At 38.5% G+C, this 24,786-nt stretch overlaps 1 protein-coding gene across 1 annotated transcript; it reads right to left on the reverse strand.

The window, feature by feature from the left end:
• Positions 1 to 19,120: 19,120 nt before the first annotated feature.
• On the reverse strand, positions 19,121 to 22,537 carry LOC149254457 (uncharacterized). Its single transcript, XM_089454782.1, has 3 exons — positions 21,299 to 22,537; positions 19,357 to 21,089; positions 19,121 to 19,235 (listed from the first exon to the last, which is right to left on the reverse strand). The coding sequence occupies exons 1-3, from the start codon at positions 22,535 to 22,537 to the stop codon at positions 19,121 to 19,123; spliced, it is 3,087 nt and encodes a 1,028-aa protein (XP_089310908.1).
• Between the last annotated feature and the right edge of the window lie 2,249 nt (positions 22,538 to 24,786).

Below are 24,786 nucleotides of genomic sequence, written 5' to 3' on the forward strand. Positions count from 1 at the left end.
GCATTAAATCTATTCCCCATCTTATGTCATTGAAGGCAATCTCACCATTCCTGCCATATTGTTTTTTGAAGAAACCCAAAGCCGTCTTTGTTATATCCTCCTGAGAGACAACTAAATTGCCATGTTCGTCCTTAATACTCCATATGAAGTTCCTTTTTCTCCTAGCGTCCGCAAATTTGTGAAAAAATTTCGTGTTTTTATCCCCATTCTTCATCCAAAGAGCTCTGCTTTTAAGCCTCCATTTGGCTTCTTCCCTTTTTAGCAGAGAGATTTTTTCCTTTACCAGATTCCTGATGCGGCATTTCAAATCAAAAGAGCATGAGGAATAGTCTGTGGATGCCAGCACCCGATCCAATTCCTGTTGGATTCTTTGTAGGTCTTTTTTTTCCTTTTGATGTTTTTGAAATTACCACTTTTTCACCAAGCCTCGTATCTCAACCAATTTTTCTCTAAAGGAGGAGAAAAAAAGATCTTTTTCTCTGTCTTTTATCCTATTCCACGCGTTCTGGATATGTTCATTGAAGGCGAGGTCCTGAAGAAGGCCCCGGTCAAATTTGAAGGGATATCCTCTTCTGAAAAGCTTTGCCTGCCAGGATATGAGAATAGGATTGTGATCCGAGATTAGGATATTTTCCACACTTATCCGATGCATACCAATCTTGTCGATGAGGCAAAAATGGACAAAAACTCGATCCAGTCTTTTAGCTATGTAAGCATCACCCACCCTGCCATTAGACCATGTCGGTTTCATAACTGCAGGAATAATGTCGATCATATTCCTATTGAGCATCTCAGAATTTATGAAATCCACAAGACTATTGTTTAGCTTTCCCCGTCCCCATATCTCATTTGAATTCAGGACCACGTTCGTATCACCAGCTATAAGGAGTTGTTGATATCGAGCAATTCTGAATCAAAAAATCTGTTCGAGAAAGATAAACGAGATTTGTAAGGGGCATATAGATTAAGAACATTTACTGGAAAATCCCATCCTCTGATAGAAGCCGAGATTATTATCCCAGCATAGAATTTATATGCTTTTGCTTTTACCCGTGAAGGATCCCATAGGGTAGCCATACCACCAGATAGTCCATTTGCCTCTGTTGCAACCATGAACCAGGGGGGAAGCATTTTCCTGAAGTATGATAAAGTGTCCTCCTTCTTGTGCATTGTTTCCTGAATGAGGATGATAGTAGCTCTTGAATGAAAAAAGAAGTCTTTTAGCGTTATGAATTTGGGGTCAACGCCAAGCCCCCGAATATTGAAAGAAATGATTGGGATCATTTGGACGATTCTGCAGCCAGGCTCGCTCTAAGGGGCTGAGATTCAGACACATCTAGGATAGGGACTTCAACAAGAGATAGATTCCTGAAACCTTCATTTGAAGCTAAAGGTCTACCTCTAAAATGCCTACTCCCGCCTTTACATTTCTTACGGACTGTAATTTTTTTGGCTGAGTTAGGGCTAATGATAGGCATGAAATCAGGTTTATGGATTGTAACCGGCTCTAATTCAAGAGAATCCTTATTAAGCATATGGTCCAAGTCACTGTCAAAAAGATTTACTGGAGATGTTGACGGAGAGTTTAATGGAGTCGGAGCTGCACATTTGGATTTCCCCTTATAATCAAGCCAACTAGGTAATTCCGGAGATGAGGAGGAAATGGGTATGGGAATAGAACCCACCGAAAAGGTTGCCCCCTTCGATGGCCCAGGAAGAGAGATGGGATTAAAATCCTCTTGGTGCATGGAGGGGGGGGAGGAACAGGGTTATCGTCCTTGGGTTCTGTAAATGGAGACTTATGGAGGTCAAACTTCATGCAGGATACAGGGCTGTCAGCAGATAATGGACATCCAGGGACAGATTGCATGCGCTCTGGAGGGGCATCCATATGGGTAAGGTGATCTTGAAGAGGCCCCGAATTACAAGGACTGTTGGGCGGCATAGGCGATGAGAATGGAGAGGATTGGCTACCCTTAATGAAAGATTTTTTGATTAGTCGTCTGTTTGCAAAAAGCTTTGCACTAGGACAGTTTTTAACCAGATGACCAATTCTCCTGTAAGCAGCACACCTGAAAGGTATGCCCCAAAAATCCAGCCTTTGGTTAATGATCTGATTCTTCCAGCTGATTTCGATATGATCAGGGTAGCCTCCCCTAAAAGACCTTTGAATGAGAATCCAGGCTATTCGTTTGTCTCTTTCGCCCAGACACTAGGGGTCGACATATACAAAGTGGCCAATAGCATTACCAATCATTTCTAATGATTCATTTGACCAAAGTTCCAAGGGCAAATTCGGGCATTTTACCCAAATTAGATTGTTTACAGGAGTGTTATTGAGCGGGTTGAAGCCTATGTACCACCTGTACAGGGCAAGAAAACTCCTCTTGTATACCCAAGGACGACGCTGGATAGCTTCTGCATCATCGGCATCTAGGAAGTTGAAGCAGTACCAGTCTTTCATGAGACTGGAAATTATCGGTACATAACCAATAACAGGTTTCCAGAAGTCAGCAAGCCATTTCCTCATGTCGCAATCAGACATTTCTGGAAAGTGCCATTTCCCGATGAGGGCCTTGTGCTGGAGATTATCAATTCTTTCGTCAAGCTGTGCTATGTCAATTCTTAAAGCCTGCGGAGGTTGAGAAATTTTGGCCAGTTTATGCTGTTTGTTGAATTTACGGACGTTTTCCTTATTGGAGGGAATATCCTTTGACGTGGATGCTTTGATAACCATTTCCTCCATTGTGGCCAGGGTGGCAGCTGACCAGGCGTGTTCAGCCTCCACGGTAGCGTTGACAAGATCCTTCGATGCGACGGAGTCGTAGACTCCTTCCATGCACCGCCAAAGGAGGAAGACTCAGGAAGAGGCGAATTCCAAAAAGATCTGATACAGAGAAGCGGATCAGAAGTGGCAGACTTTATCTACCGCATTTACTGATCATCCTATGGGATATAAATGGGAAGTAGAAGGTGCAAAGGAAAAAGGACATATGACGAAGAGAACCAGATCAATAATTGTCAGGGATATTTGCGAGGATATAAATGGTCAAGGCATATGAAGACAGAAAGAAGGACGAAGGACATCTAAGGAAGTACAAATTTTGGCAGGAGCTTCTGCATAAATGTTAAGAGGCAAAACATCCATACCTACCAAAATCCCAAAACAGATATGTTTCAGGATTTAGAAGTATGGTAAAGTACTGAGAATTTGGCCAATTTCACATCCTAGTTAATGCCCAGTGGAATTTGAATAAACTGATGACGTAGACTCAAGCCAACTTTTGGATACCGGAAAACCTCAAGCTTACCAGAAATTGAAAATAGGACCTCTGTGAGGAATTCTATGGTTGCGCAGAAGGTTCATCACACAGTAAACAGCAACAGTAAACTTTGACGATGCACCACCAGTATCCAATCTTGAACCTTACATCATTGCAAGGTTTATAGATGACAATTAAATTCCTGAGTTTGTGGAAGAAGGATTTAATCATCCTGAGGAAACTACACTTAGGCCAAAAACGCAGGATGAGCTAAGACTGAAGAGCTTAAGAGCATTCGGCACTATTCGGCTTCCATTGCTATTTATAACAGATTTAAACGTTTTAAAACTAAAATGATTGAACATCCAATGTATTCAAGGAAAACAGAAAAAGTATCAACGAAGATGATATAAGCATGGCATAAACAAACCAGCAGATTTAAAAAGGAGATTGCGATTTAACAAACCTGGAGACGAAGCTCGAGCGTCCAACACGTTCAGTCCATGAAAACCATACTTCCATCGTCCAAACAGCGAGAAAATAAAGGGAAGAAATTTCCTGGTTGATAGGATAAAGAGTTCTGTAGGGAAAACGCTGAGGAAGAACGCGTGCCGAGGAATCGAACTTGAAAGAGGTGGAGCTATTTAAACAGATGGGAAGATGTACAGCGAAATCCGGAAGACTGTAGGTGGCGAGATAATGAAAGGCTAACAGTAGAAAGGAAAAGGTGGCGAAGGCACCGCTCGGACAAGAGCAAAAACAGACAAAAACAAGACTGCCAAACCGAAAACGTAACACAGACAAAGAAGGAGGTTAATAGCTTGTGAAGCCCGTTAACCACTTACCGCATGTTACGTTACGTGTCTGGCGCTCTCAAGGATGAGTGAAAGGTGGCGTCAAGGAAAGGATAACTCGTCGCAGCTCTGCATTGGTTGTAAAAGACGCATGGAAGCAGAAGATTCATGAGAGTGACACGATGCAGACGCTGGCTTCGCTCCCAGCCAATCTCCGCTCCTGCATAGTTTACAATTATGATCCATCACCATTTATCTAACATATATATTAACATTTATCAAAATAGTTAAACACTTATATAATTATTTAAATTTATAGAATATTTAGTTATCAAATAATGTATTATATTTTATAATTTAATTGGATTGTACTAATTTATATTTTTTAATATTTCTAGTATCAGATTTAACGATTTTTGTTTCACTTTTGTTTATATATATATATGATATTTAGTTATCTAATAATGTATCACATTTTATTATTCAATTGGATTGTATTAATCTATGTTTTTTAGTATATTCTAATGTTTTTTTATTTCATTTCTGCTCATATCTATATATATATAATATTTAGTTATCTAGTAATATATCATATTTATTATTCAATTGGATTGTATTAATCTATGCTTTTTAATATATTCTAATGGTTTTTTATTCACTTTTGCTTTTTATATATCTATATATATAATTGCATATCATTATCAATTATGGAATTTCTAAATATAATAGTACTAATATCAATCATTATTTAAGTTTATATGATAAAATGAATTTTAATTTATAACTATTATTATATTTCATTACTTTTTGTTTTAACTAAGTATTAGTTTGTCTTTGACCAAAAATTTATTTGGGTTATCCATAGATTAACATTGGGAATTCAATTTTTGTTAATTTTTATTATTATTTAAATTTATTTATTTGTGAGGTGATTACTTGAGGTCTTATTATGGGCTTTTAGTAACTTCCGTTTCTATTAATTACAATTTTTCTGTTTTTAGTTTTATTTCTTTTTTATTTAAATTTTTTTTCTATTATGTCCATTTTCATAACTTTTAATTTTTTCTCCATATTTTCAATTTAACATGATTATTTTCTCCATATATATCTATATATATATATATATATATATATATAATGTTTATATATGTTAATATAAACAGCATTAGTTAATGAAGTGTTGGGGTTTTAGCAGTGCATGATATTAGATATCATTTTTGGGATTCAAATGTATTAAGTAAGTCATTCATCTATGACCATTTCCATGAGAGGTAGTTGTAACTGACTAATTTCTCATGATTTTTGAATAGTCCACTTAGCACTCATTGCATCTGGTGATGCTCGCACGCACTTAGCACTCATTGCATCTTGTGATGCTCGCACGCGTGAAGAAGTGGGATTGAAACTAGTGAAATGAATCACATAGCATCAATCATCACTTCCGGGGCTTGCACCCGGTAACTAGGACTTCCCGTGAGGTCACCCATCCCAGATCGCCTCTAGCTCAAGCTCACTTAACTTAACTATGGAGTTTTCCCCACATTCAAACCCACTTAGCTTGCTACCCCATTAGCTTGCTACCTCATTTGCTTGAATCCCAAAAATGATATCTAGCATTAGTTAATCATATTTTTTAATTTCAAGTATAGCATTCAACAATACAATATTTTATTAGTTGTTTTATTTTTGTGATAAAATCTTTGTCTCTATTATATTTTAGTTTAATTAAGCTATATTTAAACTACTATGTAGCCCTTATTTATACTTTACCTTTATTTCACATCTTTATATGTAAAATACTTTTATTTTTTAATATTTTTTTATTTATTAATTCTATAATTTTTTATAGTTATATATATCATGATGATGAAATATTATTATTATTAAATTTATTTTAATGTGATATACATGTTATAATTTTTATTTTTATTTTAAATTTGCATTTTTATCAATAAATTACAATATAATAAATTGAATTCAATCAATTTATTATTATGATTAATTAAGACAATAATATATTTTACATTTTATTATTATTATTTTATAATGTAACACTTACTCAAATGTGGTGTTGTCACATGGTCTCTATAATGTTTGCCCCTATAACAACCTTTCTATAATAAGCTGCACAAACCTCCTAAGAACCCAATTAATTGGTTTGGGCTAAATCACTTTGATAAAGGAAGTTTATATTTTTTTTTGGAGTTCATAATATTGTTTCATAGTAGATTTGTTAGTAATATTATGATTAATATTTCAAAAAGCATTTTAATTTTTTAATCTTTGTGAAATTTTAATGTTGTTAAATAATATATTTATTACTAATATTATAATATAAACTTAATTTTATCATATAATCAATTTAACCAATATAAAATAATCCACTTTACCTTTATTTACTTAATCTTGAAAAAACCATAGAACGAATTCACTTAAGACACATTCAACCTTTAGTGGCCAGAAGAACCTATCATAACCATTTTTCGTAAATATTCATAAAATATATATTATATTATGTGATATAATAAAACTAATAAATATGGAAAAAGATATTTGCTAATGTGTGTTTCAATATATATACAAATTAAGGATAAAAGAAGAAGTCAGTAACAAATATACACTTACGCAAAATATTGTAAAAAAAATATTAAAAACATTTTTTCTTAAAAATTATTTATATTTATATAAAAATAAAAATAAAAATATTTATAAATAAAGTTATATATATATAACCAAAAAAAAGTCACATGACTAATATACACATAGTATGAGTAGCGAATGCTATTTCCAACCTTATAGAAACATAAATGTCTTCTAGTGCTCGTTCTCTTTCCACGCTCTATTCATTTGTTCACGTGCTGTCACTCAGAGGACGAGCACTATTTCCCTCGCATGTCAGAGGGCATTTATGTTTCTATAGGGTTGGAAATAGCATTCACCTAGTATAAGTTACATGGCCAATATACACATGTATCAAAATACTATGTCGAAAATAAGCTTTCACGAAGAAATTATCGAAATCTAAACTTTCGAAATCTAATTAGAAACCAGCCCAAAAAAAATTAAAAAGAACATAAAAAATATGATAATAATTATAGAAAGAATAGGAACAAACTGTTAAAGCCAAGGAAAATGCTTCGTCCATAATTTTCACCATAGGAAAAAATTAACTGATGTACAGGAATTAAAAATTAACTGATGTACAGGAATTTTTGTTTGTTATTTACTGAACAATCATTTTGGATCTCTTATTTCTCTTCTATGATAAGCCTTATAACTTTCCAAAAGTAAAAATTATTTTTTTTCATGAGAAAATCAAATAAATATGATATAATACAGACAATTCAATTGTCCATAACAGTATGATAAAGAAAAGATGACTGTTAATTTTGAAATATAAGTTTTCTAATCTCATCTTCTTGTTGGTTTTTATTTATTTTAATTTTAAGAAATTCAATAAAACTAGAGAAAGATTCAGAGAAAAAAATAAAAAAATAACCATTTAATTTCTTTACTTGCAAATTTTTCATGAGTAGGCATTATTTAAATGTTTTGTATAGTTATTTATTTATTTTAGATTTTTTTTTAATTTTATTTTGGTTAACATGAGCAAAATTTTGACTATGATAGCAGACGAACAAAATTATACATCTTACTGGACTGTAAAATGAATCTCTCAACTCAAATATTAAGGAGACCAACAAGCAATTGTGAAATCATATATTGAAAAACATCTGGTAAAAATTCAAACAAGCTATCTATGTAATTAAGCATCTATCAATAAATCAATTTCTCTAAAAAGCTGTAAGTTCTTCCAATCTTATAAACTTTAAACTAAGCCCAACCAAATAAATAAAATTTATCCATACATAATTGGAAATGAAAAAAATCAAAAATCTGTAAGAACCATGAAAAGCAAAAAACAAAAAAAAAATATACTTCCTCCCATTTTTTGTAAAATACCCATGAGCATGGAATTATATCTGAAAATAACTTATTAATACATAAATTAATAAATTATTTTTAATTTTAAATTCATTAGGTCATTTGGACGATTTCATCCCATCCCATTCTTTGTTTTAAAAAATATAAATCAACATAGAGAAAAAGCCTTACACGAGAACGCACTTCTGGGTTTGGTTTGGTTATATGTTGTAGACAACTCTGGCCGTTTACTCGCGCTACTCAGAAACTTAATAGCCTTAATGTCCATAGGTATAAGAGACAAGAATTAGGAGTAACTAGAGCCCTAAACAAAAGGAATAGGCCATCGGTGTTGCAGAGCTCGAGCCACGCAGACCAAACCAGAGAGAAAATGAGTGTGAGAGAGATGGTGGGATAGTGGATAGGAGTAAATTGGGTTGAAAGAATGGTGGTATAAAGATACGTTTACTATTCACAATCTTTTTGCATTGAATGTGTAAGTATGAGAGTACGAGATGCGAATGGATGAATGGATGTAAGGGCATGCCGAACTATTTTTAAGGTGTGTTAATGGGTCTATAGCATTGTAAGTATTGGTTGTTATAGTATTGTAAGTATTGGTTGTCATGTTGCATATGGTGTATTAATGGTGATATGTTCATTATTCACAATTTTTTTGTATTGAATGTGTAAGTATGAAAATACCAGATGTGAATGGATGTATGGGCATGCCAGCCAGGAACTATCCTTAAAGTGTATTAATGGGCCTATAGCATTGTAAATATTGGTTGCCATGTTGCATATGGTGTATTAATGGTAACAATAATTCGTGCTAAACCATCCCATCCAAGAAGGCAACCAATATTTACAATGTTATATGCCCATTAATATACATCCATTTGCATCTCATCCATTCGGATCAATGTTACTTGGGAGTGGGAGAGAAAGCGGGGAGCGGGAGCGAAAACGGGAGCAGAAGCGACATTTTCAGAAGCTCTCGGTTTGGGAGCAAATCCCGGAGCAATTTTTTAAATATATATATATATATATATATATATATATATATATATATATTATATTTTTTAAAAGCATGTAGAATGATGAATTAGATATAAAAAACATAAATTGAATGTTGAACCATATCACATCAATCATCTAGAAGTTATAATCTTCATTAACCATGTCCACAAGTTAGTAAAATACATATTACAACTGCAACATGTTGAGTCTCGTGAATCATGATTCATCAAATTCAATCTTAAAGTTTCAACTTCAAGCTTTCAAAATTGAAAATTCAATATATAACATTTATCATCATTGATCACCAAAGTTGTACTTGTAAGCTAAGTTTAACCATTACAAGAAATAATATCTTAGATATTTCTAAGTCCTAACTTCTAATTGTTAACATGAAATGAAATGTTATAAAATGAAACATGAAAAATGAAATGAAATGAAACAACTTTAGTCTTTCACGAAGCATCATATTCATAATTCACAATCATTACCAATGAGTTATAATTGCCAACTTCAAACTTCAAATTTTCATTGTCACAGTCATATATTGTTTACAAAAAATATCATTATGATATGAAAGAGTCAAGAGTCAAGGACTAAAGACTCAATAGTTATGAAAACTAATAGAAACTAGAAAAGACAAGTAAACTGTAAATGTACATGTGGCCCTTGCCACGAGAGTCTCCAAGAGTATAAGCAGGTCGTGGTGGTCTTCTAGGAGTCTCCCACATAGACCGACGACCAGAACTAGAAGGCACATGCCCTCCACGTGAGGGTGTAGATGGAGGTGGTGACAGCAAAGGAACAAGACTCGGACCTCGAGCACTGCTACTGGATGGTGGAGGTGGAGGTGGCATGGCTGCTGCAGCTGCAGCTGCTTCATCTTCATCCCTTATAAGTTCCTCTTCCAGTTCTTCAAGATGCACTATACCATCCTCCAAATTGTCATCCTCTGGGTGATTGTCCCAAATTTTATATGTGGGATCCTCGTAAGCCCGATCACAGTGATGACTCAACAACCTCAAGTTGTAGTGCACATAAACCAAGCTTTCTGCTCGGTTTTCATTGAGTCTGTTTCTTTTCACATTGTGTATGAAGCTGTAGGTGCTCCAACACCTCTCTGGAAAAGAAGTATTCACAACTTGTGATAGAACTTTTTTTGCCAATTTTGGCAAAATTCCATGGCCGCCATATGTTTCCCACCATGTGAGAGCATCAAATATGTCTCTGTCTTCCATTGCATGGAAGGTACCAAACAAACCAGTGCCACTGAAGTGTTTGCCTATTTCAAGGTGCACAGCTACACATTCCTCCCTGTCAGGTATCAACTTTTCTAATGCTTGCAAATATCCACTAGTTACCTCTGCATCTAAATGGGGTTTGGTCCTAATCCCACCCCCTGGTGCAGGTTGGCCCAACCAAGATGTAGAGTAGTATTTTGGCATAAGGATATATGTCAAGCAATGTAGTGGAAGATTAAGTCTATTCCACCGTTCACACACACAATCATGAATCAGTTTGTACAAGTCGGGATCTCTGTTATGAACAATATCTTTTATTTGCCCCAACATGGTATCCATCTACTCATACACCTCGCCAATCATTGGTTTGTCTGTATCTGCAAACCAAATCATGTGATAAATGGGCTTGGTGAAATCCAATACTTGCCTCACAGTTGTCCAAAACTGACCATCAAGAGCGGCCTCCTCCACCAGTTCAAAACCTCGCCTATCAGCTGCATTTGTAGCCCTTTCCTTTAATACCTGCCAATGTGGGCTTGATACCATGCTAGCCAATGACTCTCTTACCTTCAAAAGACGCCTGAAGGTGAGGTAATAGCTACCAAATATGGTCTTCGCAATCTTCAACAACTCCAATCTCGAGTGACTGCGGAAAAGGCCATGGGTATTGCTATGATTTGTAATAAATTTTATCATTTGTTTGCCTTTCTTGATTTGTATTTTGCATTTTTGTTATTGACAACATCATGCATCAGAAGGTTCGACATGTGAACCAAACATCCAGACCAAAATATGTTGGGGTATTTATCCTCAATAATTGCTCTCACTGCCTTACAATTAGGAGCATTATCAGTGATGACTTGGATTACATTGTATGGCCCAATACGGTCAATTGTTTCAAGTAATGCTTCTACAATGTTGATGGCGTTCCTAAACTTGTCTGAGTAATCATGTGCAGTTAGAAAGATGGCACCACTAACAGACACAGCAAGAACACTTATCAATGGCTTGCCTTTTACATTTGTCCATCCATCAGATACAATGGACACCCCATGGTCAATCCAAGAACTTGTCATTCTATTCAAAGAATGTGATATTTTTTCTTTTTCATGATCAAGTCCAACGTTTCTTGCCTTGTCATACCCAGGGCTCTTGTATCCTCTAGGGGCATCATTTATGGCAGAAACCATTTCGTGCTAATAAGGTGAGCGAAGAACATTGAATGGTATCCCACATGCATAGAGAAACATGTAAACCTTTGAATCCACATCATTCCTACACCCCTCATCAAGGAAATATGATATGGTTCTATGCCTTAAAGCTGATGACCTTGTGCCTCCATATCCACTGCCTTGGGAGGATGCTGAAGGAGTTCTTTGTGCTTGTGATTGTGAGCTTGGTTCAAAGAAACCCCTTGATTTTTTTGATTTGTATTGGGCTTCCTCCTCTTCTCTTATGTATTTGGCTCTATCCGCTGTTGACACCACTGGAAAAGTTTTGATTCCTATTTGTTTGTCTCCATCCCATGGCCTTTTCCCGTAGAGGTGTTTTTTGGCACGAGTGTATGAACCTGTGTAATCATTGTTGCAATGGGGGCAATGAAATTTAGTGGTTCCACCTCCTCTCCCTACTTTAGGCCTGTTAACATATTCCACAATGGGGTTTGGTCTTGTTTAGTTTTTTGAGAGTCATGTTCACTCTCCTCTAGCTCCTCCTCACTGGGGTTTTCATCAAATCCACTTTCTCCAGCTTCTTCATCCCCCTCTTCATTTTGGCCCCTCCGTTTCCTACTCTCCAGCACCATAATAACCATAAAAGGGACCAAGAAGAGGAAAATGCCAAGAAATATAGCCAGGTCCATGTTGTTTGATATTTGTAGGCTTTTAAATCTGCAAATTAATTTAATTTATTTAGATTAATTAATTTAGATTTATTAATTTAATTTAGATTTATGATTTTTTTACTAAATATAGTTAATAAACTAAATTAAACTAACTAAATTACTACCTAACTAAATTAAACTAACTAAATTACTAAGTTACTTACCTCTTTGCACGCTTGCTCCTTGCTCCTCGGCGCTTGCTCCTCGCTTCTCCTCGCTCCTTTGCTCTTTGCTATATATATATATATATATATATATATATATATATATATATATATATATATATATATATATATATATATATATTCTGCCGAATCACTCCCGTCGTCGGCCGAATCGCTCCAGGAGCGAAAATTTAAAGCTCGGGAGCGATCGAGAGCGATCGCTCCTTGATCGCTCCCGAGCTGTAATTTTCGCTTTGGGAGTGACGGGAGCGACGCTCCCGATTTTGGCAGGGAGCGGAAATTTTTTTATCAAGAGCACACTCCCGACCCACTCCCGAGCCGCTCCCGCCCGGAGTGCGGATTGGGAGCAGGAGTGGGGGGAGGGGGGGGAGCGCTCCCCCACAACTCTGATTCGCATATTGTACTCTAGTACTCACACATTCAATACAAAAAGATTGGTTTTTGGTTTGGTTATATGTTGTAGACAAACACTCTTGCAGGTGAGCACGACAAAAATTCTATATAAGTTGAAGAGTTTCATATGTAAGCCAAAAATAAAACCTCAATGGATAGAAATGGAGGTGGAAAAGTTGCAACTATCATTCCAAAATGAAATGAAGCCCCACCCTTCTCCCCCTATCTCTATCATATCATCTCACCCCTTCCCTCCCCCTTTCTATCCTTTCACCCATCTTCCCCCGCCTCCCTTCCCTTCTCCCATTCCCCCTCCCCTTCCCCCTTCCCTGTGGCCCATCCCCTTTCTAACCTCCCCATGTCACATCACCCTCTGCAAGCTCCTGCCATCCATGTGGACTCATGGCAAGTCGAACACCCAGACTCGCTCAAAACATGGAGTCCCATGGAAATTTTGTACCACACCTATTTCAAGAATAAGTCACAGCGTGCAACCTCATCATTTCGTCCCTAGTTCTTGGAGAATTGGGTGGCCCAGCACCTTGGGTGCATGTAGGGATTTGAGTTTTACGAAGAAAAATTTAATTCAAGACCTTAGTGAGATCGGGCTCTTTCGTGGGAGAATTGTGGGAATGGCTCATAGAGATCAAGAGCTTGGTAGGAAATTAATGGAGGAGGGTGGATTTATGATGGATTACTCATGGGATCTTGATTGTAGCAATCTCCTCGCTCATCTCTACATCGCCTCCAGTTCAGGCAGCAGGTATAAAGCACATACAGGTATGTGGATTTTGTATGTCATAAGGTTTTGAGAGTGGGATGGTGACCTCTGCGAAAGCCTGGTGGCTAGATCCGAGGCTGCTTTGTATCAGTTTATGTGTCACGGAGGTTGGGTGTTATGATGTGAAGAGTTGTAATGAGGGTAGGAAGGTCTGTCTGTCTGAGTTTTTGAACGAAAAACAAGAAATTATGAGCATAATTGGAAGGTCATGGGTGTTGCCCTTAGGTTGTCCAGAGTGGTTGTAGTCAGACTGGATATGGGACACCGGGTGGGTTAGTAATTCTATCTGGAAGAGGGAGGAGAATTGGAGTAGGAGTGAGGTTGGACATTGCATTCTTGCCAAGGAGCACGACAGTCTGTTGTGGGCGCAAGAGGGTGCCTAGTTGTGGGAGATCAAGGAAAACAGTGCTAATTTATGGAGATCGATAAAAAGCGTGGTTTTGGAAGCCAGCATGCAGAGATCTAAAGACAGTTCTTTGTTGGGACCTGCGGGAAGCACTGTCAGAAATTCAACGCAGCATGCATTAGCAAATGCATGAGAACATGAACATGCATGAAAGGGAAATTGAGAAAAAGGAACATATCAGGCAACTTAAGGACGAAGTGGACGCACTACGTCATCAACTGGAAAATTTGAATCTCAAGGTGGATGTAATAGAGGATGGTTTGGGGGAAAATGGGGAGAACGTGACAGACCAGGAGAATCCCAAAGACTCAGAAGAGGCCTCCCCAAGATTGGATCTAAATAACCCATCCCCCATGGATATCTGACCATCTCTGTATTGGTTTTGTTTTTGTGTTATTAAAACGATGAACTGTAAATGTATATATATCTCTTATTTCAATATTGTCGAAGTTATAGTTGTAGATATCCTAGAATGGGGAATTTTTGTAACCAGGATAGACATAGCTACTGTAATAGTCTAGATGGACCAAGAAATTTGTATCAGCTTGTTGAAGCAGTGATAAATTGATGTAAAGACCTGATTTTGTTGCGAACGAGCGCGACTTTTTTAATATATGTTATACTCTCTTTTTTTGTTGATAAGTGGGTGAATCCTGAAAATCACTCTTACCCTGTGGCTGAGAGGCCACAACTCAGGGGCGTCTAAGCCATCAAAGTCACCCAAGGATCGCACCTGGCCTGAGCCGCACCAGCGGAAACCATGCTGGATTTTTTAGTATCGACAAGACTAGAACCGTTGACCTTTGCTTACGGAGCGCCTTAACAACGCGCTTCTTCACCGACTATTCTAAATCTCTTTGATTTAATATATACTATACTCATTCTGGTTAAAATAAATAAATAACATAACATAAAATAAAAATTGATCTGATTTACTAAAAGAAAATAGATTGTTACTAACAATACTAGAAGTGAAGGTTATATTGAGCACATGAAATGGGAAGAAGAATGGCTCTTGCTAGGGTTTGCTCGTGCAGAACGCAGGTTGCTGCTGTATCGGTTCCTAAGGACGCATCAAGGGCCGAAGGCGAGTCACACTATGGGGTGACGGTGATTGCTGCGATAAGGGTTTCTCTGGTAAAAGATCATACAGAGGATTGGCTTTTCTCCCACCGCCAAACGCCTCAAATCCCAGATCTATGCGGCTACGCATCTGGGAGCACCACGTCAAAAGAATTCATATGATCCTGGACTGGGAACGACCCACATGTTTCCATCGAGACCACAAGGCGAGGGTCTCAACGGAAGCCCATCTTCTGGCGTGGGTACACGAGGAGGGTTTCTTCCTGAGGTGGATCGAGGTTATAAAATCAGTTTCAAAACAAAGTTGTTTGCGTGCCGTAAGGGTTTTAGAGGCCAGGTTCCACAAAACCCAGATCGTAAGGAGAAACGTCAAGGCAGGGGGGGACTGCATGATGCAGATCCACTCCCTCCTGCAACGCAGGAGCCCAAACTTAGTAGATCTGGCTTGGATCTAAATGATCTAGCCTATTTCCGTGCACAGCCAGAGTCCAGGAAGCGGATTGAAGGCATAAATAATAGATTGTGCAGAGCTTTTGCAGATTCATACATGCAAAAGGACAATCGCTTAAAATCGGGGCCAGAGCTAAAAGAATGCTTACAGCAAGAGCAAATAACTACTACTTGTTTTCAGAGCAAGAGAGAGTCGGAAAATGCTTCATCTGCAGGGTTTATGCATGGATCTGAGGCAACCACTTGCTATCCGAATCGCAGTCTCTGTTTCAGATCGGATAAAGATCTGCCATATCTAATAATACATAAAGCAGTAGATCCCGTGCTGTGGCCAGATCCAGAGCTTCGCATGGGGTCAAAGCCCTTATCTGAATCCTTTCAGATCCAGATAACGCAGCCTGCAGGCAGGACCATCATGCAATGGGTTCGCCCTTCAGACCTGGTGCAGGACCTCATACTGAATTTAGAGCGCAGAATAGGGATCCCATCTAGCCTTCTGTGTCTTATCTTTCAAGGTAAACAACTTGAAAACCCTCTATCCCTCTCTGCTTACAGCATATCCAGGAACAGCTCGGTGGTGGCTACCCTTCGTTTGAGAGGAGGTGCTGCGGGACAATCTTCCTCCACTAAGCCTTTCTCATACAAGGACGCAGTCCACTCCGAGAACCCCAAACCCCCGGAAGCCCTTAAATCTAAGGCCTTCTTGGTTGAAAAAGCTGAAGAAGTTCCCTCTGTTGAACTCATGCATGAAGAGCTGGCTTCCCAGCATCAAGATTTTGCAGAAAGAGCCATCATTTGCAGATTTAATGGTCTGTGGCCTCGATCTCAGGATCTCTATGCATGGATCCATGCAAACTGGACACATCATTGTAAGACCTTTTTTTGCTCGAAAGGTTATTTCATTGTTCTCTTTGATAACATTAAGCACTATGAAAAGGCATTAGAAGAGGGTCCTTGGTTCATGGGAACTGCAGGGCTTTTTTTGACTCCCTGGTTCCCAGATTTTGATCCAGCCACGGCTGTCATTACCAAGACACCGGTATGGATTCGGCTTCCAAACTTACCTGCTCATCTATGGAATACTCGTGTCTTCAGAGCTATCGGAGACACATTGGGCAGCTTCATCCATGGAGATTTGTGGCGGCAATCCAAAGGTCTCTACTCATTTGCTAGAGTGTGTGTGGAGTTAGACCTGAGGAAAGGTCTTCCAGAACAAATCAATCTCAAGATAAATGACTTTGTCTGGACCCAGATGCTGGATTACGAGAACACTGCATTTCGGTGTAGACATTGCCAACAATCTGGGCATTTGCAGAATACTTGTCCATCTCGCCCGGCAAAAAAGAACAAGGCCAACGAATCCAAGCCCAAGTCCAAACGATGGGCTCCATGCTCTCCCCCTCCAGTCGGGGATTCTGCTTCCTCCAGTTCTGAAGATGAAGATAGCGATGAAGAATTGTTTCAGGCCCCTCACTTTGTGGCCCCTTCCACCGATGGCCGGGAACCTTCCTCTGATACAGCTATTGCTCAGAAACGTGTCCATTTGTCCTCTTCCTCGGACTCAGAAAAGGAGAGCCCCCCCGTGGAGGACCCCAATCTGCAAGTTGTAATCGCCCATCCACCCCAAAGTGGCTGGGTTGAAGTTAAAAAAAGGAAAGGGAAAAAGCTTCGTGTTGAAACCCCTACTCTTTTAGGGTAGCACTCAATGCTTCTTATGCTTTAGTGACTAGTTGTAGCTCCCTGCTTGCTTCACTCTTTTCCCGGAACCGAGGTTGATAGTCCTATCATTTCCGGTTGCCGGTTTCTTGCTTCTCTGGAATGTATCCTCTTGTACAATATTTTACTGCTTAATAGAATTAGTCTTAACGAGAAAAAAAAAACAATACTAGAAGTGAAAACCTTTTTTTTGATAGATCAATAAATCAATCACACACCAAAAGCCCTAATATATAAAAATGAGCAATTTCTCAAAAAGAAGATAAAACACACCAAATCAAATCTAAGTTGACTTTTCTATGACATATATAGATTCAAAAAACCATATCAAACTAAGCATTTCAGACCTAGAAGACAAAAACCCTAATTTTTTTTTTTTCTAGGATTGTCGCAGGTATAAAACAAGCAACTTGCACAGTTGTTTCTATGTTGCTAAACACAAACTGTGACACTCAAAGAACGCAAAGAAAAAGAGAAAAAGTCAAATAAAAAGGGTCCAAGAACTCAAGTTATAAGAATCAAAATATAGGAAAATGAGGTACTAGAAAGCAAGAAAAGGAAAAGGAAGACATTGAATAAAAACCATTCCCTTGTATGGTCACCAAATGGTTGCCAATTTGTTACTCAAACAAATCTCGTCTTCTTGCGGACAAGACAAGATCTTACTTTCCAAATTATGCATTGTGAGTATATAGGGAGATTGAAAATTAGTTCTTTGGGAAACATTATATTACCATTACCAACTAAATTGAATTATGTAACTTGATTTAATTAAATCTTCCAAAACAACCATTCAAATATATATACGTATTTGTACCTAAATTAATATGCATTTTCTTAAAACATAATTATTGTGAATAATAAATAACTTATAACATGTAATTACATTTGTAAATTAATTTTTTAGTTTTAAAAAATTATTATTTGAATTTTAGTGTCTATAATTTTTAGAAATTTAATTGATTTCAACAATTATTTATTTACTATTATATTAAATATACTACGTATTATTTAAAGAGTTGTCTTTAGTGGGACTTTTTAGAAGTGAAATTTTGATTTGTCTTATTTAAACTCGTTTTACTGTATATATGGATTCAACACCATGGAAAACCTCTAGGACACTTCGATTGTGCAGGGGTTATCCATCAAGCTTGTAATTTCAATAAATTATTGCCAGATTTTAAAGAAATTAGACTGAAAAACCCACAATAAACATTTACTTTATAAAAATACACATTAAACCTAAAAACCTATTGAAAAAGATTTTAAAAAATCTCAAAAAACAACTTCATTATTTAATAATAAATTTTATTATTTATTATTAAATAAAATAATATATTAATAATGATATATTATTTTGACTTAAAATATTAAATAATCATTATAAATAATAATTTATATATGTACCAATAACCTTGTAAATATTATTCGCGAACAATAAGCATTTTTTTGGTGAAAATACATACTCACTCTAATATATTGACGCTCATATTTTTCATCACATGTCCTGAACCACCAATGACTTACCTCAGTGGATGAACTGTACTCACAAGTTTATATTTTAGTGGGCCGTAGTTCTGCTTTTAGTTATTAATCTTTTCGACGGTCAAAATCAATATGTATTCTATACTAAAAGTATTAATTATTTGATTTTTACCACTTTAATTTTATTTTAAATTAATTTAAATACTTCATTGATGGGTCTTTTATAAACAAGACCGCGATAGGGAAAGCCATTCATAAGAAGATAACAGCATAGCCTTAATATCTGAAGCAATACATAGAAACATATTGAGGCAAAAGGACTCATTGCAGAAAAAAACTTATCACTAATGGGACATATAGCACATCTGATCAGAGTCTTCAAAAACAAAATTGTAAACTTTATACCCTACAGACAAGAAGCTGTCATGAGGAAGGAGGATAGAGTGCCAATACTGAAGATAGGACAAAATTGGAGGAAATGTTTGAGTCTTCAAAAACTTTTAGATTCCTCCATTTCCAGAGGCACCAGATTGTTGTGGGGAGGATTGGGCGATTGGTTGCATTCTGTCCTCCCCACCAGGTGAAAGCTGCATCAACCGAAGAGAAGTTAGGGAGCTGAAAGGAAAAAAACGATGCAATATCATACCAGACATGTAGAGAGATCCTGCACTTGAAGAACATGTGGAAGTTCGTTTCCTCCTCCATCTTACAGAAAACGCATCTGCTGGGGCCTTGCCAGGAGCGCTTCCTCAAATTTTCCCAGGATAAATTCTTGTTGTGAAAGACGAGCCAGGAGAAGAGGATCAGTTTGAGGGGACAGGCAAGCTTCCACCATAACACCGGGAAGATCTTTCTGGCCGGCCTGGTTTTCTTTGATATGAGATCCAAGTAGATGACCCTGACGGAAGCTTGAGAGTTTGAGAGAGGTAACGACCAAACAAGGTGGTCATCAAACCCGGCCTGCTTCAGGCCTGCTTGTTCAATGGATGATATGAGGTTATCCCATAGGGAAACCAAAGCCTGAGGGATACCAAGGTCCGCAGCATTCAAGAGCATAGGATAGGGGCCATTCCATCTGTCAATAATTCTGTCCCAAGTGAAAAAACCAGACCTGTGGAGATGGAAAAGAAGAGGATCCGGGATCAGAAGATTTCCTTTGAGGCCAGCAAGAAGGTCAAGGCCAATGAAGATCTTTCTACCAGAAAATATGTTCCATTTAAGGTTGCCAAGAAAGTACTGCTCAATTCTTCTGAAGCTCAGCCATATCGCCGATCCCTGTTTGATTCCAAGAGAGCCAGACCTGAACCAAAACTCCAAACTTCTGCCTTTCAGATATTTTTGGCGAATAATTGCGCTCCATGGATTTGAGTTGAAGATGCCTCTCCATAAGGATTTGCAGAGAAGGGCCTTTCCAAAGATCCTTATGTCCATCAGACCCCAGCCACCCAGATTTTTTGGCAGAGATAAAAATTCCAGTTTTGAAAGATGAAATTTGTTTCTATCCGCCTTTGCCCCCCAAATGAAATTGGCAGTAATTCTGTTCATGGTATGAATGATGCTGGCCGGGAGTAGAAAGAGGTGAGCCCAGTAGACTGATAGCTGCATCAAAACTGATTGGGCAAGAACGACCCTTCCACCCAGAGATAAGGATCTGAATTCCCAAAGAGAGATTTTGCTGTGAAAACGATCAATAAGCCACCTCCAATCATCCCTTGTATATGCCTTTGGCTTAAGGCGATAGCCCAAATACTTGATGCCATCGGAAATTGGCTTTGAGTTAATCCCAAAGAGCTGGCAGATCCAAGAAATGAAGGCCTCATCTGATTCATTATGAAAAAGGATCGATTTAGATTTATTGATAGCGAGCCCGGATGCTTTTTGGAACCGATCAAGAATAGATTTGATACAGATCCAGGAGACTTTTGAGAGCATGGCGAAAAGCAGAACGTCGTCCACGAAGAAGTTATGGGATATATGAATATGTTTGCAGATTCTGATCGGAACATATTCCTTTGTCTCCACGGCACGATTGATATGCAAGCTCAGGGGATTAATGGCCAGAATGAAGAGAAGGGGCGACAGAGGGCATCCCTGTCGCAGGCCTCTTTCCGCCTGAAAGAAAGGAGAGGGGACTCCGTTAACCAAAACAACATAGTTAATGTTTATAAAACAGGCCATGATCCATCGAATCAGCCCCTGCTCCAGACCAATTTTTGCAAGGAGAGATTGCAGATATCCCCAATCCAGAACATCATATGCCCTCTGAAGATCAATTTTCAAGATAGCTGCATTTGTTTTATTCACAGACATAGAGTGAATGCATTCTTGAGTGCTGGCAACTGCATCTAGAATATTACGGCCCTTCAGGAACGCATGCTGGTTAGGAGGGAAGAAGCCAAAGTCCCTTTTATTCTCTCTGCAATAATCTTTGAGATAATCTTGAAGGTTATGTTGCAAAGAGAAATGGGCCTAAAATCCAGAAACGATTCAGGCTCTTCATTTTTCGGGATAAGAGCGATGTAGGTGGATGAGGTGTGTGGATGAATAGAGCCCGATAGTCTAGAGGCCTCCACCATGCTGAGTAGGTCCTTTTTGAAAAGGTCGAAGAAATGAATGAGAAAGTCAATTGACCATCCATCAGGGCCAGGAGATTTATCCTTTTTGAATGATTTCATAACCTCAAGGAGCTCCTTTTCAGAAACACGGCAGAACAGGGCTTCATTTTTCGCTTGATCAAACAACTGTGGCATTAAATCTATTCCCCATCTTATGTCATTGAAGGCAATCTCACCATTCCTGCCATATTGTTTTTTGAAGAAACCCAAAGTCGTCTTTGTTATATCCTCCTGAGAGACAACTAAATTGCCATGTTCGTCCTTAATACTCCATATGAAGTTCCTTTTTCTCCTAGCGTCCGCAAATTTGTGAAAAAATTTCATGTTTTTATCCCCATTCTTCATCCAAAGAGCTCTGCTTTTAAGCCTCCATTTGGCTTCTTCCCTTTTTAGCAGAGAGATTTTTTCCTTTACCAGATTCCTGATGCGGAATTTCAAATCAAAAGAGCATGAGGAATAGTCTGTGGATGCCAGCACCCGATCCAATTCCTGTTGGATTCTTTGTAGGTCTTTTTTTTCCTTTTGATGTTTTTGAAATTGCCACTTTTTCACCAAGCCTCTTATCTCAACCAATTTTTCTCTGAAGGAGGAGAAAAAAAGATCTTTTTCTCTGTCTTTTATCCTATTCCACGCATTCTGGATATATTCATTGAAGGCGGGGTCCTGAAGAAGGCCCCGGTCAAATTTGAAGGGATATCCTCTTCTGAAAAGCTTTGCCTGCCAGGATATGAGAATAGGATTGTGATCCGAGATTAGGATATTTTCCACACTTAGCCGAGGCATACCAATCTTGTCGATGAGGCAAAAATGGACAAAAACTCGATCCAGTCTTTTAGCTATGTAAGCATCACCCACCCTGCCATTAGACCATGTCGGTTTCATAACTGCAGGAATAATGTCGATCATATTCCTATTGAGCATCTCAGAATTTATGAAATCCGCAAGACTATTGTTTAGCTTTCCCTGTCCCCATATCTCATTTGAATTCAGGACCACGTTCGTATCACCAGCTATAAGGAGATTGCTGATATCGAGCAATTCTGAATCAAAAAATCTGTTCCAGAAAGATAAACGAGATTTGTAAGGGGCATATAGATTAAGAACATTTACTGGAAAATCCCATCCTCTGATAGAAGCCGAGATTATTATCCCAACATAGAATTTATATGCTTTTGCTTTTACCCGTGAAGGATCCCATAGGGTAGCCATACCACCAGATAGTCCATTTGCCTCTGTGGCAACCATGAACCAGGGGGGAAGCATTTTCCTGAAGTATGATAAAGTGTCCTCCTTCTTGTGCATTGTTTCCTGAATGAGGATGATAGTAGCTCTTGAATGAAAAAAGAAGTCTTTTAGCGTTATGAATTTGGGGTCAACGCCAAGCCCCCGAATATTGAAAGAAATGATTGGGATCATTTGGACGATTCTGCAGCCAGGCTCGCTCTAAGGGGCTGAGATTCAGACACATCTAGGATAGGGACTTCAACAAGAGATAGATTCCTGAAACCTTCATTTGAAGCTAAAGGTCTACCTCTAAAATGCCTACTCCTGCCTTTACATTTCTTACGGACTGTAATTTTTTTGGCTGAGTTAGGGCTAATGATAGGCATGAAATCAGGTTTATGGATTGTAACCGGCTCTAATTCAAGAGAATCCTTATTAAGCATATGGTCCAAGTCACTGTCAAAAAGATTTACTGGAGATGTTGACGGAGAGTTTAATGGAGTCGGAGCTGCACATTTGGATTTCCCCTTATAATCAAGCCGACTAGGTAATTCCGGAGATGAGGAGGAAATGGGTATGGGAATAGAACCCACCGAAAAGGTTGCCCCCTTCGATGGCCCAGGAAGAGAGATGGGATTAAAATCCTCTTGGTGCATGGAGGGGGGGGGAGGAACAGGGTTATCTTCCTTGGGTTCTGTAAATGGAGAGTTATGGAGGTCAAACTTCATGCAGGATACAGGGCTATCAGCAGATAATGGACATCCAGGGACAGATTGCATGCGCTCTGGAGGGGCATCCATATGGGTGCGGTGATCTTGAAGAGGCCCCGAATTACAAGGACTGTTGGGCGGCATAGGCGATGAGAATGGAGAGGATTGGCTACCCTTAATGAAAGATTTTTTGATTAGTCGTCTGTTTGCAAAAAGCTTTGCACTAGGACAGTTTTTAACCAGATGACCAATTCTCCTGTAAGCAGCACACCTGAAAGGTATGCCCCAAAAATCCAGCCTTTGGTTAATGATCTGATTCTTCCAGCTGATTTCGATATGATCAGGGTAGCCTCCCCTAAAAGACCTTTGAATGAGAATCCAGGCTATTTGTTTGTCTCTTTCGCCCAGACACCAGGGGTCGACATATACAAAGTGGCCAATAGCATTACCAATCATTTCTAATGATTCATTTGACCAAAGTTCCAAGGGCAAATTCGGGCATTTTACCCAAATTAGATTGTTTACAGGAGTGTTATTGAGCGGGTTGAAGCCTATGTACCACCTATACAGGGCAAGAAAACTCCTCTTGTATACCCAAGGACGACGCTGGATAGCTTCTGCATCATCTGCATCTAGGAAGTTGAAGCAGTACCAGTCTTTCATGAGACTGGAAATTATCGATACATAACCAATAACAGGTTTCCAGAAGTTAGCAAGCCATTTCCTCATGTCGCAATCAGACATTTTTGGAAAGTGCCATTTCCCGATGAGGGCCTTATGCTGGAGATTATCAATTCTTTCGTCAAGCTGTGCTATGTCAATTCTTAAAGCCTGCGAAGGTTGAGAAATTTTGGCCAGTTTATGCTGTTTGTTGAATTTACGGACGTTTTCCTTATTGGAGGGAATATCCTTTGACGTGGATGCTTTGATAACCATTTCCTCCATTGTGGCCAGGGTGGCAGCTGACCAGGCGTGTTCAGCCTCCACGGTAGCGTTGACAAGATCCTCCGATGCGACGGAGTCGTAGACTCCTTCCATGCACCGCCAAAGGAGGAAGACTCAGGAAGAGGCGAATTCCAGAAAGATCCGAGACAGAGAAGCGGATCAGAAGTGGCAGACTTTATCTACCGCATTTACTGATCATCCTATGGGATATAAATGGGAAGTAGAAGGTGCAGAGGAAAAAGGACATATGACGAAGAGAACCAGATCAATCATTGTCAGGGATATTTGCGAGGATATAAATGGTCAAGGCATATGAAGACAGAAAGAAGGACGAAGGACATCTAAGGAAGTACAAATTTTGGCAGGAGCTTCTGCAGAAATGTTAAGAGGCAAAACATCCATACCTACCAAAATCCCAAAACAGATATGTTTCAGGATTTAGAAGTATGGTAAAGTACCGAGAATTTGGCCAATTTCACATCCTAGTTAATGCCCAGTGGAATTTGAATAAACTGATGACGTAGACTCAGGCCGACTTTTGGATACCGGAAAACCTCAAGCTTACCGGAAATTGAAAATAGGACCTCTGTGAGGAATTCTATGGTTGCGCAGAAGGTTCATCACACAGTAAACAGCAACAGTAAACTTTGACGATGCACCACCAGTATCCAA

This window comes from Pinus tabuliformis, chromosome 7 (assembly GCF_031772625.1).
Source record: "Pinus tabuliformis cultivar Carrire ecotype Pingquan chromosome 7, CPIR1, whole genome shotgun sequence".
In the NCBI taxonomy this organism is placed as follows: Eukaryota; Viridiplantae; Streptophyta; class Pinopsida; order Pinales; family Pinaceae; genus Pinus; species Pinus tabuliformis.